The sequence below is a fragment of the Cyprinodon tularosa genome, unplaced genomic scaffold (assembly GCF_016077235.1).
Source record: "Cyprinodon tularosa strain WSP-4 unplaced genomic scaffold, ASM1607723v1 ctg116, whole genome shotgun sequence".
NCBI classification, from domain to species: domain Eukaryota; kingdom Metazoa; phylum Chordata; class Actinopteri; order Cyprinodontiformes; family Cyprinodontidae; genus Cyprinodon; species Cyprinodon tularosa.
In genome coordinates this window covers 1020481-1038329 of record NW_024037959.1, presented here as the reverse complement: position 1 = coordinate 1038329, position 17849 = coordinate 1020481, and the positions used below count along the sequence as shown (strand labels likewise).

Sequence of the window (17849 nt, the reverse complement as noted above, 5' to 3'; positions counted from 1 at the left end):
GTTCGCTTCTAGTCTTTGGTTGGGTTCTAGTTCGAGGGTTTCTATACTGCCTGTACTGCGCATGTCTGTAGCATGCAAAACAACAGACACGCTTTTGTTATTTTCCCCTCTTCTATTAAAAGCCAAAGCTCATATTTCGCACAAACGACTAAAATTTATGTTTAGCATACTGTTCCAAGTTAATATTAGGGTAAGTAATACTTGTATCTTATAGCTTTTTCGTTTTCTTGAGGGATTTGTCGCCTTCTGATGACGTGCCTTTGACATTGGTGTGGAGGAGATTACGACGGTTAAATGTGGTATATGTTAAAATTAGGCTTTTTTTTTTTTACTCACTCTGATGCTCGAACACATATATTCTTTTAAAAATACTATTATCAAATTAATTTAGCCGTATTTACTCCCACTAGGTTACCATGTGAAGTTATATAATGCTAGCATTTAGCTTATTAGCTGCTAATCTTTTTCATTGTATTTGTAGCTCACTAAAGGACTGCTAGTGTAATCATGGCTTTTCCACGATTTTCTCCGCTCCTCGCTCAGACCTCTGCAGTTTTTCAAAGAAATTTCAGGTAAGGATATCTTATCTTTAGAAAAAAATAAAGTTTGAACGTACAATCCAGGGCTGTTAACTCTCACCCATCCCAGTGTCTTACACTCTCACTCAATATTCCCAATTTCTCACTCTAAAAAATAACATTAAAACTCTTTTCCGTCCCAGTTATGTATTGTATAGTACTTGGATAAATATGAATAGAAATACAGCAGCTTGCCTAAATTATTGATGTGGAGACTGAGTGTAGGATCACATCTAATAGTTTGTTTTCTCTTTACCTGGTGCTTTTTTAGTCTCAGTTTTAGTCCATGTTTTGCTCAAGTTAAATAATTATTGCTCAGTCTAGTTTAATAATCTCCCTTTGGCATTTAGGTTTGCCTCTCAAACCCATAGGAGGTCCACAAAAGAGAAAAAGAATCATTGCATTTTATTTTTCAAAAGATCAGCCACCCGAGAAAAGACCAACCACATTCAGAGAGGATGTGCAGAGCAACTCATTTATCCTGGATTCATAGAGGAGGAACCACAGGGATGTCTTTTTTATTGCTTATCTTATTCATTTATCTTTATTTTGGTCCATTGAATATGTTTAAAAACTTAATTTCCATCACACCTTCCAATTGAAACATCCAGAAAAGTGCTGTCTCCTGTCATGGTGAGCTTTTGTCAATTTTAAGATTGATTGTAACTAATGACATAAAGAATTGAGCTTTTTAATCCTTAGCTTATTGCCATATAATCATACACAGTGTAGTTTGCATAGGTTTCGGTTGCACTGGTTCCTGTATTGGTGCCAGTCTTCTAGAAATAGCTTATTAGTTCCCTATTGTTTAATTTACTTGAACTGCAGAGAATAGTTAATGGGCAAAGTTGTGAAATTCTTAAAGTATATTTAAGATGCAAGTATTTTAGTAGGGCCATTCTGCTTTACTTCAGTTCTCTACAAATCACCGGAAAGGAGAAAATAATGTGTATCGTGAGAAAAAGTTTCCACATAACTACAGACCACTTATTGTTACTCAGTAACATTTACTGTGCTTTAAAAAAATCCACATTTGCCACTTTGTTTTGGTTAAATCCTCTAAAAACTTCCAACCTATAGCTGCATCTATCCTCATCTAAACTTGACAGTAAGTTTCCTGTCCAAACCATTTCAAAATCTCACCCCAAGGTTTGGTGATACGTTGGCAGCCCTGTAGGGTATCCAATTGCACTGCTTAAAATGAAAAATTCATGTATTTTCTAGTATTTTCATTTTGTTTTACTTTTTCTTTTAAAAATGATGCTGGAAATATTTGCATAACTCTTGAATTTTGCAACATTTTGCCAGGTTACAAACAAAAGCTTAGTTTTAATTTGGCATCCCGACAGCGCTGTTCTGAAACACCTTTCCTAAACAGGAATGATTTGCTTTCTGTTTAATTCCAGTCTTAGCGTTTGTTGGAGGGAAAAATGACTTGTAGGATTTATTTTTTCCCCACTTACCTTTAATAAGAATCTTTTCCATAAAAGCCAGGTTGTGTACAGAGTTTTTTTCCCTTTCCACACTGCAGTGTTCTACAGTTTCATCAGATTTTCTGACATTCAGGTGGGCGAATTAATCCAAAATATTAACACCAAGTTATCAGTCTTGGATGGAAGCTGTCATGGTGAGATCGATGCCTTAGTTTTAAATTGTTTTAATCTTGCATGCACTGCTGCAGATTGGTCCAAAAGGCATTAGCCTGTTATCATGTGTTCTGCATAAGGCCCAAAGTGAGGATTCATATGATTTTTTTTAATACATCATTTACTGTTTGACACTTTTATGCACTTTTTAATTTTTGTGAAGTCCAGAAAACTGCACTCAAAAGCAGAAATGTTATTTTTGTTATATTTTATTTGAAACTTGGTAAATCAAAATAAGATACAAAGAAACAGTGATACTGTTCCTTTTTTTTTATTGATACCAAAATGAGTACCTACTGCTGACCTCTAGTTACAATGTGCACTTACCAACTTGTCTTGATTTTGTTCCATACACTATATTTTACAGGATAGAGTTGACTGAGCTTCTTGACACCTGGAAATGTTAGATACTCCATCCTTGCTCTGAATTTCATTTGAGTTGTTTGATCCTTGGTCTTTGTGATACTGTTTTATATCTTTTTCAGAGCTGTAGTAATATTTTGATTAATCGATGCAAAGATTTTTTTCCCCTTAATTACGGTGACATTTAGAAGCAGTTGGGTGTACTAGATTCTCTTTAGGGGTACTAGTGTAAAGAAGCAAAACTCCTATCCATGGCCATATTTTAGGACTGATTTGATGGGGTATAAATCTAAAAAAAAGTGTTTTATCAGGTTGCCACCATCAGGCGTTAGCACCATTATCCACCAATTGGTGTTAGTCTACCACTTAAAATCCCCAAATCCCAGTAAAACAATGTTTGTGGTTGTAATAGCAAAAATTCAAGATGTGTACATATTCTTGTAAAGCATGAATTGGAACATGAAATACTTTTAATAGCAGTAGAAGTTTCGCTTAGTTTCTGCTCAGTTTTCCATGACTGATTTGCTTTTTGTCTTGCCAGCGTCTCTGCTGCTGCAGCTGCAATTCAGAAGATGACCAGAGTACGCGTGGTTGACAACAGCTCACTCGGAAATACGCCATATCACCGGCCGCCAAGAGTGATCCACGTCTACACGAAGAACGGTGTCGGGAAAGTCGGTGACAAAGTGTTGCTGGCCATTAAAGGGCAAAAGAAGAAAGCCCTCATCGTTGGACACAAAATGCCTGGAGATCGCATGACTCCACGCTTTGATTCCAACAATGTTGTTCTGATTGAGGACAATGGCAACCCTACTGGAACAAGGATTAAGGTCCCTATACCAACAAGTCTGCGTCAAATGGAAGGAGATTACTCTAAAGTTCTGGCAATTGCTAGCACATTTGTCTAATTCCATCTTGTTTGACATGTATACCTTTAGCTTTTGAATGTTCTTTTATAAAATGGAAAAGCTTTATTATTTTGCTGCCACCTATCAAGAATTAAAGTTTTATTTTACTTGTATTACATTTTACTGAGTTCTGATGTTTACAGCAAATATGACCTTCACCTGAAACATGGTCATCTGCTGCACTGCAGTTAAGTGGGTCAAAATACAGATTACAAAACACTTTTTTGGGGGGCGGGGTCAGTATTTATTAAAGGCACAACATACATTAAAAAGACATAACAGATGAGTGGCACTTAGACTACTGCTACTTTGGCAACTAGTATATTAAAAAAAAAAAATACTTCAGTATAAGCAATCGATATGAGATGACTTCACTGGTGGCTCCCTTCAACTAAAGCTCAGTGCAGATTATGAAAAAAGTTAATTCAAACTATATTTAATACTGAAATTAGGGAAGCAACGTTAAATTGAAAGGTTATCTCTCTCTACCGCCACCTTGAGGTGGGGGTTTGAAGGTACACATGAAATTGTGAGGATTATATTGATAGGCAAAATGACACAATTACAGTATTATCACGATTTGGTGTGTAATAAACTATGGTAACATAAAACTAATATTAAAATAAACTTGGTAAAAATATCCATTATTAATGCAGAATTCAGATTGTGTATCATGCAAAGGCACATGCTATTCTCATGGAAGGATTTCCCCCCGTTTGTCTTGTTTTAGTTATGGCTTTGCATAGCTTCTAACTTAAACCCAGAACAAACTTGGCTTTAGTGCACTTTGGTTTTGTTTTACAGCTCTTGCAATGAGGTGGGGGGTTTTACATCCGGACAGATCCTTGCAGCAGCAGGCATTATGTTTTCACATCTTTCTCTGAAACTGCGAAGCTCTTTATCCACACATGGTCAGATAAAGCCACTGAATAAAGAATGAGAAACAAGAGTTAAATAAAAGAAGAGTTTTAAATAAGGTTTGTCTTTATGACATCACTCACCTCTGTGAGGTTCATCTCAGCTACTCCTGATCCCTCTTTGTCAAAGTGCTGAAAGGATCCTGTCAAATTAAAATGTGTACCACATTAACAGTGGTTTGGCAGCATTTGCTTTTTTTTTTAACACATTTTCTCATGCTAGAACCACTAAAATCACTTCTATGTGATGGACCAATGCAAAGTATTCAAAATCTCTACAGTACGAGGTAATTTGAACATAATTTCCAAATGATTTCTATCTAAAATGGCTTACAGCATATGTAGTATTCATCCCCTTTCAGTGAACATTTTGAGACATGTCTCAGTGCTACTAGTTCCTTTGGGGAATGTCAACCAGCTTTGGTTTTAAATTGGATTTAGGTCCGGGACTTTTACTGAGCCATTCTAAGCTTATTACAGGCCTAAATCAGGGATGTGCACTTTTATCCTCAAGAGCTAATTTCTTGCATGTTTTAGATGTTTCTTTGTTCAAACAAAACTGTTTGAGGTGCCTCAATTACCTTCTCTCTGACATGTTAGATAACTGATGGAGGATAAGCTGTTCCTGTTCAGTTAAACAACATTTAATATTATTTAGTAAATTCATTCAACCAATAGATTTACTTGTCTGACTTTTAAAATGGGCAGAAGACTGTAAAAACTTTGCTGAGTTAGGTCTTGTAATGAACTTTGACTCAAATGTTAAACCAGGGAATCGTTTAAGAACAGACCAGAAGAAAAAGGCTCTTTTTAACGAACATCAGGCACTACAGATCTAAACCATTTCTTCACAGCTTTGGCCCCATCTTAGGCTTTTGACACCAGTAACAGATTTTCTTCCAGTAATGTCCTGCACATGGCAGTCCTGCAGGCACACATGTATGCCAAAGAGTTTGATTTTGGTCTCAGATAAGTAGAGCACCTTCTTCCACTGGTTTTCTGGTACCCAATCTTTTCTGTTTTTTTTTTTTTTTTTTTTTTTTTTTTTTTTTTTTTTTTTTTTAGCTAAATGTAAACTTTTTATGGATTTCTTTCAACAACAAAAGATCCCAGATTGTAAGTGTATTATTGACAGATTCCCCACTTGAGCAGTGAGTCTCTATAGCTCCTCCAGAGTTACCCGTAAGGCTTTCGACTACTGATTAATCATGAGATGCTTGAGGCCAAAGGTCCACTTCTATATCTGTAATTCTTTTAAAACTTTATAACAACTTGATTTCTTAATGTTTGGCACCATTTGTGTTGGTATAAAATACATTTTTGTGTGGTTATAGCATGGAGAAATAAATAAAAAGCTTAGTGATATGGCTAGTCTTACAAAGTACATATATTTTAATAATCTGTATAAAGAATTACTTACTGAACATTGCTTCAAGTTTGACCAAGCAGCAGATGAAGTTATCAAAATCAATCAGTTCATTCTCAGCATACCGAGCCACCAGTATCTGATGCAGCTGATTGTTTAGTTTGAAGCCTGTACAGAGACATAGTATAAGTTAAAATTACAGAAGTTTTTTTTACTTATTTAAAGCATTACTGTTTATGTTGGGCAACAATATGGCCATGATCATTATACCTGCTGCTTCCACAGCAAGTCGCAGCTCATATGAGCTCATGGCACCTGACTTGTCAAGATCAAAGTCCCTGAAAATGACCTGGAAAATAGAGGCACAATTTAAAAAAGAAGTATAGAGATTATCATCTCGGCACCAATTTTCTTTATTTCTTACCAGCCACTTTCGAATTTTGTTCCACAGGATCTGGAATTCAACCAATCCTAAACGAGCACTGCCATCTTTCTGGCAAATATCGTCAAGGCATCAAACAACAGACAGTTTCAAAGAGTTCGAGAGCTGAAAAAAAAATGCACAGATTTCCCTAAAATGATCAGGGGTAAACTAGCTTATTGTTGGACAATAAATCAAAAGGATACATCCATCAGGTTGACCATAGTTCTGCATGATTCTATACTGAAGCCATCAGTCTGTAGATCTTTGTCTGAAACAGCAACATTTTAGATTTAAAGTTTGATCAAAGTAGAAATAAAGGTTTATGAGGCAGTTTGAGAAATTATGTACAAACTGAACTCTGACAGATACACTGATGAGCAGTAGGACCTTAAAGCAACACTCAGTAACTTTTAGCCACTAGGGGGCGCTAGATCTGTAACCTTCAGATTAACATGACCCGGTCAGCAAGGGATCCAACCCACTAAAGTTACATAGGTGTGTTTTTGAGGAGAGTATATCAACCTGAAGAATCATTTAATACTTCTCAAATGAAGCTAAAAGATGGGTCAAAAGTTACACAGTGTTTCTTTAACACAATTGTTATAGAAATGTCATGAGAGCTGAACAAAACTACATTTCGTTTTGTATACAAAATGACAATAAAGTTTGTCTAAGTAAGTTAAACAGAAAACTCACGGCGGGTGACCACTCTGTTGAGAATTGTCCTGAGCTCACGAACAGAGATCTCCATATCCTAATAAACCACATAGGGAGGGAAATAAGCAGGCATTTCTTTTTTGTTTTTTAATCACATTAAAATCCTGATTTCAGCTTTGCGGTTCTAAACCTTAAAATTGTTGGAATACAATCATAAATCCAATTTCTTTAAACTTCCATTTCATCTTATGACCTACCTCTCCTGCTAGTTGGGCAAACATGGACTTAAAGGAGTCGTCAATATCATCTTCTGTTACTTCCTCCTACAATAAAAATAACTATTAAAAAAAAAAGACATCTATACTTTTCCAGCAATTACTGCAGAAAAGAAAAGTCAGCTCCAGCTAAGCATTCCTGATGCACACCTCATCTTCAAAATCAGCAGTCACTTCATCATCCAGTTCTCTGCAACAAAAGTAAATATTTAGTTCGTATGGTTTATAAACACTAAAAAAGAATATGTGAGAAGATACTTACTCTGTCTCTGATTGCTTTTCAGTGAAAACCCTGAGTACAAAGTCCGCCTCTTTGCCTGGTTCAAAGGTTGAGGGCACGATGAGGTACTCCCCGGGGGGCAGCCGCAGGCGGGTGCTCACCTCACGCAGGTTGATGAAGGTCTCTGATCGGGTGCACGATGAGTGACTCAAGAAGAAGTTTTTTTTCAGGTGGACATTTTGGCAGCCTCTGTACTGAGGGCAGCAGGAGACAAATGACTTAATGTGGGGGTTTTTTTATGATTACACACCAATTAATTTTAAACAATGAAGTGTGCTTACATTGTGATTTCCTTACTATCAGTTGTAATTTAAGGAGCTTGTTAAAAGTATATGCAACCTTTTACACGCCAAGAACAAAATACATTCTTCAAAACTATTTTTTTTAAACAAGTTTTTCTTTTCTTGTGTACATTTTTTATGTGCAAGCAATTTCTGCTGACTCTCCTGTCCAAGCTCAAGGGACAAAAGATGAAAGGAGAACATGTATTTGAGACCTTTTAGAAAACCATAAGAAGCCATGTTGAGCTGCACACCCCTATGTAGGGATGAGAGAGTGAGATTCCTCTTGCAGCAACTCACATGTTTTCTTTGTTGTTACAGGATGACAACAGCTAATTACATCTTAATGATAGAGCAGCTTTAGTAAATGTTTTTACAGTTTTGGTGCAAAGCTTCAGTCATCGAGTGTAACTAAACACAACTAAACCTGGTCTTATCCATCCAGTGGGTGAGCGGCAGGTTACACCATGGAAGGGTCACCAATCCATCGCATTTTACTGCACAAAATAGTGCAGCCAAGCGCACCACTGAGCAGCCTTTGAATTAAGACATTTCTATAATCATGGCCGATAATGTAATGACTTCCCAGTATAGTATAATTTTGGCAACAGCGTATAGCATCACATGTTTGTAATTACTGTCACAGAATGTCCTATTCTAGTGAACTGCATTGAGGGAACTAACAACCAATTGGTCTTTACATAAATAAATCAAATATCTTTTCACAAATTAAATCTTGTATATAAATTATGCAACGTTAGGAAACACCAATAAATCTGACCTGATTATGACCCTGCACTCGGGTAAAATTAAATTGTTTTCTATTGGCTGTCCTTTTTAGGAAAGTGATTTTGATTGAAATGTGACAGATACTCCTCCATCGGATATTTGAAGCCAGCAGAAGCAGACCATGGACGCGTTTTGCAGAGTATTAGTCAGACTGCACTATTTCTGCATACAATTTGGTTTACTTTTAGTGCTCTTCTTTACCCTGCATATATTTATTATAAGAAAAAATCTACTTTATGATGTTGGACATGTTAATTCTCAAATAGTCTCTTGACAGAAAAAGGGCTGCATTATACAAATCCTAAAGCTTGGTTAATGTATTATGCCAGATTGGCTGCAGTAATTACATTTTCAGAGGATTATAGCCAATAACGTATGCTATTTGGATGTTGCCATTATTATTAATAAAATAGCTTATTAAATTATTTGTTTCAACATTTATCTTTTCTGCTCTAATTCCAGATTTTAGAAAAATAGTCAAAGCAAGTTTTTGTTGGTTTTTTTGCTGTGTTTCAGATACTTTATCTCCATCCAGACCTTTAAAGACCTACTGCGATCATCTCTTTGCAGTACACCCAGTGGGATGTCTGATGCTCATCTCAGGAGGCTAGACTTTGGGACCCACTGCAGCCTCAGATGTATGAAAAGGCTAATGCTAAACTGCTAAATGAGTCATGATTGTGAAAATTCACAGCTTTGTTAGTGCTAAAAGAGATCCTAAGCCTACCTCCTCTGGAATCTGCAAAAGGAACACAAAAGAAAGACTGTTAAAAGATGGCAACAGGAAGCAGACGTTTCAATGAGAGATGGGTTAAAAATGGAAGCAATGTGTTCCAGCTGTTTTCACCTCATAGAGAGCAAATCCGATGGTGTGCATGTCCTGACCGTGGCGTCGGTACCTGCGACGGTCCTTCTGCATGAGGGCTACCAGAAAACTGCACGCTACCTCATCGTCCTCTGGGTCATCGTCCTCTTCCAGCAACGTGATCTTATACTGAGGGTTTATCCAAAAGGTGTCTACACAAACACAGCCTTTATGTCAAGCCTCTTTTATCAAACATTGCAGATTTCAAACACATTAGCATTAGAATGTGTTATTTAGTCATTAAATCTGCAGAAATAGCATTATTTATAAAATAATTTCATTTTAGATTCTTGTTTGTTTATTATTTTTGAAGCATTGATTTCTTGTTAAAGATACTATTTTAGGTACAGGGGGTAGTTCGCCCAGGAGCTAAAGGGGCTAGGACCGCCCCTGTTATCAAACCAGTACATTCAACAGTAGTTTTTTTTATAATGAAATTCTAATTGATAACATAGATAAAGGCTTTTATTGTAGACTTTCAGTCATTTTGACCAAAACTTACTGGGGTGGTTCCTGCACCCCCCGGCGGTGCTGCCTCTCCTCCATGTGCCGTAGAACTTTATGGTGTTCCAGTGACTAAGGCTCTCCTCACTCAGAGCATCTGCAGTCAAGTTACATATCTCCAGACGAGAAAACTGCCTCAAGAAATCACTAAAGGACATCCTAGAATGAAAAAAAACGGCAAATTTTACATAATGTATAGAATTTACTTATAAAGCAAGATGAGATCATTTTAGATTGCATTAGCAAATAGTTGTTTAACAAATTAAGCAATGCTTGTTTGCTCAACCCTAATACTATTTAAAACTTTTTTTTTTTTTTTTTAACCATAGACAGCTAGCCTAGCCAGCCAGATTGACGCACATTTTTAAAACTGTGCATCAGTCCTTAAAGGAACAGGTAACCAGTGGGGTTACATGGATGGAAATAGGAGTCATCACATACAGGTTGGAACCAAACAGATAATTACAGAAATCATGCAAAATGAAAAGATTACAGCAAAGATATATCCAGCTCATTCGGGTAATAAAAGGCATCATAAAAGCATTGCTTGGGTGAGGCCAAAATCCTGACTCTAATGGTTACAAAAAAGCACTGCTGCACTATGGGTAATTCTGGTTCTAAGACCAACCTCCCGCCTTCTGAGCTGTGATTGGTCTGGTCTGTTTTACAACATAGAGCCTGAGCCTTACCAGACTGATTTTCTGTGTCAATCAGTCTGGCTTAGTGAGCTATAGAAAAGCACTGTCTTATGTAACACTTTACAGGTTTGGATAAGACATGGAGGGTTATCTTTGGCTACCCATCTTTGCATAATCTCTATAGATAATGTAGACTATTTTTATAATTACATTGTTTTCTGAGATTACTCAACAGGATTTGTATGTGTCTACTATTTCAAAGGACTCAGACAGCCATAGAACAAGGTTGATTTAGTCCCTTAGAAATCCTCTAAGTATTGATTTAGCCAGGTCTTAACTCAAAGCTACCAAAGTTCAATCCTCAGGGGCTACTCTCCAGCAACTTTTAGATGCATCCCTTCTCCGACATTCTTTAAAATAATGACTTTCTTGCAGCCGAATGATATGTTAACATGGAATCCAGCCATTTTCATATGATTTTGATTTTAGATTTTTAATAGAAAAGACAAGTGGAGTCCAAATCCAGGGGCGGCATATTTAAGAGAATGATGCCGACATAAAACTACTTTTGTAGGATCAATATCTGCACAGCATGAATAGTATGCAATCTTTCCTCTCATTTTGAATAGTAGCTAAGAACTCAATCAGTGTCTCATATTTTAAACCAACGAAACAGTAAGTGATTAATAATTACAAAGCACACAGAGACCTCTTTATTTGTTAAGGTTGTTGTATGAAACCAACAACCACCTCCCGAAAAAAAAAACATCAAAATCTACATCATTCATTTATCCCTTTATTTTCTTTTAGCATAAAAAAATGATCTTACCAAAACTCTCCATCTTCCATGTTATGATGCATTTCTTCCTGCTCAGATTGATCAATCTCATCCCATTCATGGGAGCTATAAATGAAAGACATGGAATAAAAATAAAAGAAAATCCTACTAACTGTTCACAAAATTAACCACTGATAGAAAAGCTTTCAGAAAACATTTACAGGCCATTTTTATTCATTTAATTTATTTCACAAATTCAATTCAAAAGGTGTAGTTCATTTGTAGATTTAATAGACTAAGGCTTTAGTGTTATTTTCTTATAATTTTGGCTCACTTCTCGTGGAGGCCTAAAATTCAGTTTCTGAAAAGAAATATAAATATTGTGTTAAAAACTGTAATATCAAAAACTGATTTATGGCCTACACATTGATTAAGAAGAATGCTAAAGATATAGATTTCCAGCAAATTCAGCAATACCCTCCACAAGGACAGTGAGCCACAAAAGTTCAAGTTAAATTTCTTTATTTAAAGAGGATTTTATCCAAACATAATGAAAAGTTAAGTGAAAGGAAAGAATACATCCTCTGTTTTTAACGAATACATCTAATATACAAGTTGAACTTTTTTAATTTAAGTATAGAAATAAATAACTTTTCAAGATGCACCTGGATTTCCCGCTCTGGACAAACTCACCTGTCACTCCAGGCACCAGTCCACTCCACCTGGCCCCACGGGTTACGTATTCGGATTAGGCGCACCATGTTGCCACGGTAATCAACCTGTAACCCAGCATAGCGGTAGTAAATGAAAAGCCACAACTTACATGCTTAATGTCCACATATTCGTACAAAGACAGACCTCCTGTAGTCCGGTGACTGAGTAGGCGTGGCCTTTCACAAGCTTCTTAAACGTCACGGCCTCCATATCAAAGGCACTGGTGATCTATTTGAACATGTGAGCAGAGATTTTTGACATGGAAATAATTGGATTTTTAAGGCTCTATTATGCTTGATGGGCATTCGTCGTTTATCTAATATCCTCGCTAACTCCAAGGGGGCGTGTACAACACAAACACCAAGTTTGTAACACCATAGCACATGTGAAACACAGCTGTTTCCTACTCTTTCAAAGTGTCTACCTGTCTTTCAAAAGTGATAGTAAATTGCTCGTCCACCATGTTTTTTTTCAGCGGGAACTGTCCCTGGAGTTACACATTTTCTAGTTATGATGTTGTACAATACCACGTACAAGTGGGTGGAAGCTAAAATGACCTTTTATCAGCGAAGAGACGCATCAAGCATAAATCAAGCAATAGGCACAGGGTCGAAATAAGCACTTACGTCGATAGAGCAGCCCAGCAGGGAGCCCCTTTCCAAGGCTTTACTGATTATCCTGTAGAGATCTCTGGGGGCCTTGGACAGCTCGTACATCTCAGACACTCCCCCTGTGAAGTCCTCGAAGCCCTCAGTGGTGCTTCCTCCAGAGAGGGCCTCATAGGAGCCATTCAGCCTGATAACATATTAGAGAAACACATCAGATTGATTGCTCTCAACAGCAGCACTTCAGAATCTCCCTCTAAACAAACTGTTGCAAGCGTTGCTAAATACCTACTTTGCATAAGCCTTCTCTAAGAGTGCACTCCAAAATTCATTGCCCTCAGCTGAATGGACAAACATCAGCTCTCCATCTTTGACAGGCAGTCGATCGTCAATCACGACGTCCACCCATTCTCCAAACTGCCAGAACTGAAATGCAAGGGAGAGCAATACATCCCTCTATCGAGTTTGCTTAAGGAGGAAAAAAATAAATAGTATAAATTGAAAAAAAAAAAAGAACCTGGAAATGGAAGATTCCAGCATAGTCATCTTGGAAGGACTGGCCGTGTGGAACAACCCGATGAAGGAGCCTCTCATTTAGGGTTAGAGAGGCAATGGCTGCCAGGAGCCAGCAGTCACCTGCAGGGGACGAGAAATGTGCATAAAACCCCCCATCAGAACCAATTCTTACACCTTATTTTTACAGGAAGTTCAAAACTTACCAAGAGCCCCCTGACAGATGTCGGTTCTGGTGGCTCCACCGACTATAAACTGAGGGTCCTCTGTCAGCTCCTATAAAGATAAAAAAAAAAAAAAAGACAGAACAATCAAATACCTTCTAAAGATCATTTCCTGCCCTGCCTTCCCCCCATGAAGTGTTACTCCTGTTTATATTGAGGAGCTGTAAACAAATGTCAGAGAGGGGAGAGGTCCAACAGCTGCAGTGGTCTCCAAAGCGCTTGTCCCTACAGGCCCGATTATGTCCGGGTTTGCAAGACATAAACTGAGACCTGATAGGTTTGCTAACATGCAACAGTCCAGATTAACTTCTTGCTTTGAAATATCACATGTCCATCAATCAATGTTATCTGCGTTCAGTCTGGAATGTGGAAAAAGCAAAACAAAAACAAAAAAACAACAACAGACTAGTTACTTAAAATATTAGAACAGGAATATACTCACTTACTTTTTTAGATACATTTTTAATAAATAATTTTCTTTTTAATTGTTCAATTAATGATTCTCAATCATTTCAAGTTTTTATTTTAATGAGTGGCCAGAATCTTCTTTGGTTTTATGGAGCAAATGTTACCAAAGGGGTAAATATCAACATCCCATACCTGCTGCTGCTCACTGCAGTTCAGCTGAATGAAATCTACTAAACTTTTCCCACTATTATTAGTAAAACAAATCTGGATGTTTGAGAGATGTTCCTGTCACAAAGAAATCCTTATAGTCATGGATTAGAAAGTAAAAGAGAGTCACTGACACATAACTTTAGAGGTGAGCCTGATATAAAACTAAAGCAGATAGTTTGTTGATTAACAAGTTAATATCAGCCTGTTAGCCTTTGCATTGTGAAATAAAGAGCAGCAAATTGGCAAAAAAGATATATATATATAAAAAAAAAAAACACAAACACATGCTTGATTTAAAACACATTTGTTCAGTTTTTGAAAATAGAGCCCTTTGTCATTTTTGCTTAAAATTTATATCTACATGCTGAAAAATTCTGGTGGATCTGGAAATCTTAGTTTTAGCACCTAATATTGACTAACAGTCAGTTTTGCATAAATCTTCCATTAATATTTTCTTACCGTGGGTCTCATCCACTCCACATCTCTAGTTTTAGATGAATATGGTGCAAGCTCTTTAAAGCCCAGAGATGGAGGCTCTGCAGGGAAGCAGGGGTCCTCAAAGAGGCGGCCTGCCTCCAGACACTCCTGCTTCAGAGCCTCATAGTCCTGACTGGCAAAGGGAACAGCCTGCTCCTTAGAACCCATGCCCTCCGACCGAAGCCTGTTGGCATATATGCTTGCAGATATCCCACCGACCGAATACATACTGGGAGCAAGACAGAAACATTGGAGCTGATGGGAGGGTATGCACAGCACAATTTATAAATAGCAACAAGCTAAATAGTGGCATGCTTATCTGCATGTTACAACATGTCATACAGTAGTGTAAGTCTGTTTAGAAAAAAACAAAAATCTGCTCTGGGCAAAGTTACCGCTAGTAGCACAAAGGCTGCAGCAGCTTGTGCAGGTAAGGCCAAAGCTACCACATATTAATCATTTAATAAAATGATTCACCCTAGTGTATACAAAGGATGATCTGCTTTAATTGGAAAAATAATCAACCTATAGCCAGAGCTATATGGAGGTTTAAATCAAAGTATATTCATGTGTTAGAATGGCCTGAACCATTCAAACTCTGGATCTGAAAATTGATGTTCAGAGATACTCCCATCCTGTTTGCCTGAGCTTGAGCAATTTGGGAGAGATAAATGAGCAAATATTTCTGTCTCTAGGAGAGCGAAGCTGATAGAAACTAGAACGAAAAGACCTGCAGCTGAAGTAAAAGGTGGTTCTTCAGAGTTTTAAAGCAGTGGACTTGATATAAATGTACATTACAGATTTTAGGTGCAAATTCTGTGTTGACCAAACAGTTCTAATAGAAAACACCCTAACATGTGCAGCTGTCAGTATTTACTATTTAGTAAAATCTCAAATTAAATCAAATGATATTCAGTCTATCCACATAAATAAGATATGTAAATATACAATAAAAAGGACTAATGATTTGAGTCTAGAGTCTTAAAAAGTACTAGCAGGCCTTTTCTTGGCTATATTTTTTTCCACATTGGCTATGGAATGACAAAAAAGAAATAATAATAAAATAAAATAAAAAATAACCAGAATAAAAGGCCAGCAAAAGACATTAAAGAAACAGAAAGTATTCACACATTAGAAAATACGAAAAGGGTTTAATGGGACACAAGGCGCAGCAATATGAACACAGCAAAGCCAAAAATAAGAAATACCAAGAAAAATGCTAGAAATGGGATACCTTTTCTTTATGGTCAGGCTGAAGTAGAGAGTTAAATAAAAAGAAAGGAAAGGATTATTCATTCATTTGAAGTGGGACCAAATTAAATAGCTGACAATACTTTTCAATTATAATGAGCTGAGTCTGTAAAGAACACTTGAATAGACGTACAGTGCCTGACAAGTGTAGAGAAAATAGAAGTTCAGCTTATTTTATGTGATGGACCAAAAGAAAGCAGTAAATTAATGTGAGGTAATTGGAAAGATGTGTAGAGGCCACAGCAAATGTGAAAGGAGACAGAATCCTAAACATAGAGAAATGCATTTGTGTTTGTGTGTGTGTAACAAAATGTAAGTGTCCAGGACTCACACAAAGTTAGGGAAATTATACTCTTAACAAATTATATAAAGATGTGTATAAAGAAGTACTTATTAGGACGTTTTTTTTAACTGTACAAAGAGGCCTGCCCCCAAAGGAGGCCCCTTGGGACCATGGAGACTCAACAGGAATGTCATGTCCCTGCAATCTCAAAGAAAAAAAAACACAGATATCTTAATATATCTTTTTCTCTCTAAATGTGATGGCAAAAAAACAAAAAACAGCAAATCCATGAAGTACAGCACTCTAGTGATATCATCTTTAGGACTTCAACCCTAAACAAATATCTTAAAACAATAAATAGCCTCATGACTACAGGGGTCAAACACATACTGCACTAATAAAACGCTTTCTGAAACCCTTTGTGGATTCTATCCAGCTGCTGTAAAAAGTCACACCTAGTCAGGCCTGCAGTTTCAGCCCAAACTGTTTTGCACCTGTTCAGTAAAACATGCAGGCCTGTCCTCAGCGACCTTTCAGTGGGTCTACTAAATATCTCTCATAACGTTAAATCAAAGCTGCACCAATTTCCCAGCAAAAATCCGCCGCTATACTCATTCTGATTGCCTCACTGCGCAGCTGTCACTTCCTTGTCTATTATTACCAGAGACAGAAGGAGCAGCGGATTAAAAGCAGCTCTGCGCCACCGGCACCGTTAATTAGAGACTGTGCGTAAATTAAGCATTTGAATGAAACTTACCACCGGTAAGGAGGCAGATTCAGGCTTCCTGAATATAAAACAGAAAGCGTTTATTGTGATTATCTGTGAATCAGTGACTTACAGGGGGGCGGTCTGAGTGGTCCAGCCCTCCCAGTCTGTGTTCACGCGTTCCCACACGCACTGCAGTAAAGACCATTCCACTTAAAGGGGAGGGCGCACTGATGGCCACCACTACCACACTGTGACCACTGGGGGCGCTAAAGACTGAATAGGTGGATTGTTATGAAATACATCCATATGTTATACATATTAGGTGATTAAAGAGAATAAATTACATTTATATATTTAATTATGGGCATTGACACCTTTGGGAAAATACTTCACCATTACCGTAAATTTTGAGTTAAACACATTTTTGTGGATATCTTAATATAGAAAATTCAAAATCAAAAGTGCTCAAGAAAATAAATGTAATTTCTAATGGAACTGTTGCATAAATATGAACGAAAAAAAAAATGTTTTCCCAATTTTTAAAGAATACACATTTTTTTTTAAATTGTCAATTGTTTAATACGTACAGAATGCTATGCTAGTAATTGTGACCCTAAAAAATTCCCAGATATTTTCACTCCAAATGCAAATCCTGCCAGAATTGAATGAGACAGCTTAATATGGTGTATATTGTAAAGTGAATGGAAATCAAGGTTTTTTTTCTGTTTTACAGAAAAAATAAAATAAAAAAAAGTTGATATGTATTCAGCCCCTCTAAACATTTTGAGCTTTAGTTGATTGCAAGTTCTTCTAAATTCAGGAAAGTTTTTTCATACCGGTATGCTAAATTTATAATTCGCTCTGACATCAGACTGAAGCAGGTACATATCACTTCAGATATAGTTTGCAGTAAATGGAAGGACAGATGGAAAGTCATGATGATTATTTCATTAGATAAGTACACTTCAGATATAAACCAGATATATATATATATATATATATTTTATTTACGTTGCTTGTTTTTAAACATAATTTTCTTTCATGAAGGACCCTCTTGAGATCCTGGAACACGGCTCTCTTCCTGATGTTTTCCATTTAGAAGCAAGTAGCTCTCTAGGTAGATTATTTGGCTTTAAAGCCAAGCTTCCTATGGTGGAGACAAACGGTTGTGTTTTTTACATGAATA

The 17849-nt window shown here is 36.9% G+C and overlaps 2 protein-coding genes across 5 annotated transcripts; one reads left to right on the top strand and one right to left on the bottom strand.

The window, feature by feature from the left end:
* The first annotated feature begins 51 nt into the window (after positions 1 to 51).
* mrpl14 (mitochondrial ribosomal protein L14) lies at positions 52 to 3613 on the top strand. Of its 2 annotated transcripts, none has more exons than XM_038307027.1 (2): positions 52 to 190; positions 3129 to 3613. In XM_038307027.1, exon 2 carries the CDS (start codon positions 3160 to 3162, stop codon positions 3493 to 3495), a length of 336 nt encoding a protein of 111 aa, XP_038162955.1. In that variant the 5' UTR covers positions 52 to 190; positions 3129 to 3159; the 3' UTR covers positions 3496 to 3613. The 2 variants fall into 2 exon arrangements, with proteins under 2 accessions (XP_038162955.1, XP_038162948.1); XM_038307020.1 differs by lacking the exon at positions 52 to 190 and adding an exon at positions 346 to 572.
* Positions 3614 to 3723: 110 nt separating this feature from the next.
* LOC119797784 (calpain-1 catalytic subunit-like) lies at positions 3724 to 16867 on the bottom strand. 3 transcript variants are annotated; one of them, XM_038307003.1, is made up of 23 exons: positions 16712 to 16846; positions 15655 to 15672; positions 14403 to 14649; positions 13308 to 13377; positions 13106 to 13224; positions 12881 to 13014; positions 12610 to 12778; positions 12128 to 12211; positions 11963 to 12048; positions 11321 to 11395; positions 9852 to 10012; positions 9332 to 9501; positions 9212 to 9223; positions 7397 to 7608; positions 7285 to 7324; positions 7117 to 7182; positions 6899 to 6956; positions 6406 to 6470; positions 6203 to 6271; positions 6049 to 6127; positions 5833 to 5946; positions 4497 to 4555; positions 3724 to 4420 (listed from the first exon to the last, which is right to left on the bottom strand). In XM_038307003.1, exons 3-23 carry the CDS (start codon positions 14646 to 14648, stop codon positions 4394 to 4396), a joined length of 2115 nt encoding a protein of 704 aa, XP_038162931.1. In that variant the 5' UTR covers position 14649; positions 15655 to 15672; positions 16712 to 16846; the 3' UTR covers positions 3724 to 4393. The 3 variants fall into 3 exon arrangements, with proteins under 3 accessions (XP_038162931.1, XP_038162940.1, XP_038162923.1); XM_038307012.1 differs by lacking the exon at positions 15655 to 15672 and having other exon boundaries at positions 16794 to 16867; XM_038306995.1 differs by lacking the exon at positions 15655 to 15672 and having other exon boundaries at positions 16712 to 16866.
* Between the last annotated feature and the right edge of the window lie 982 nt (positions 16868 to 17849).

Bases quoted from the DNA above. Each gene is read 5' to 3' on its own strand.
- mrpl14 (XM_038307020.1), top strand. From the start codon at position 508: ATGGCTTTTCCACGATTTTCTCCGCTCCTCGCTCAGACCTCTGCAGTT. The intron at 573-3,128 runs GTAAGGATATCT...TTGTCTTGCCAG, and splicing joins GTTTTTCAAAGAAATTTCAG to CGTCTCTGCTGCTGCAGCTG.
- LOC119797784 (XM_038307012.1), bottom strand. From the start codon at position 14,648: ATGTATTCGGTCGGTGGGATATCTGCAAGCATATATGCCAACAGGCTT. The intron at 10,013-11,320 runs GTAAGATCATTT...TTTTCATTCTAG, and splicing joins ATGGAAGATGGAGAGTTTTG to GATGTCCTTTAGTGATTTCT. The intron at 7,325-7,396 runs GTAAGTATCTTC...CTTTTGTTGCAG, and splicing joins GAAAAGCAATCAGAGACAGA to AGAACTGGATGATGAAGTGA.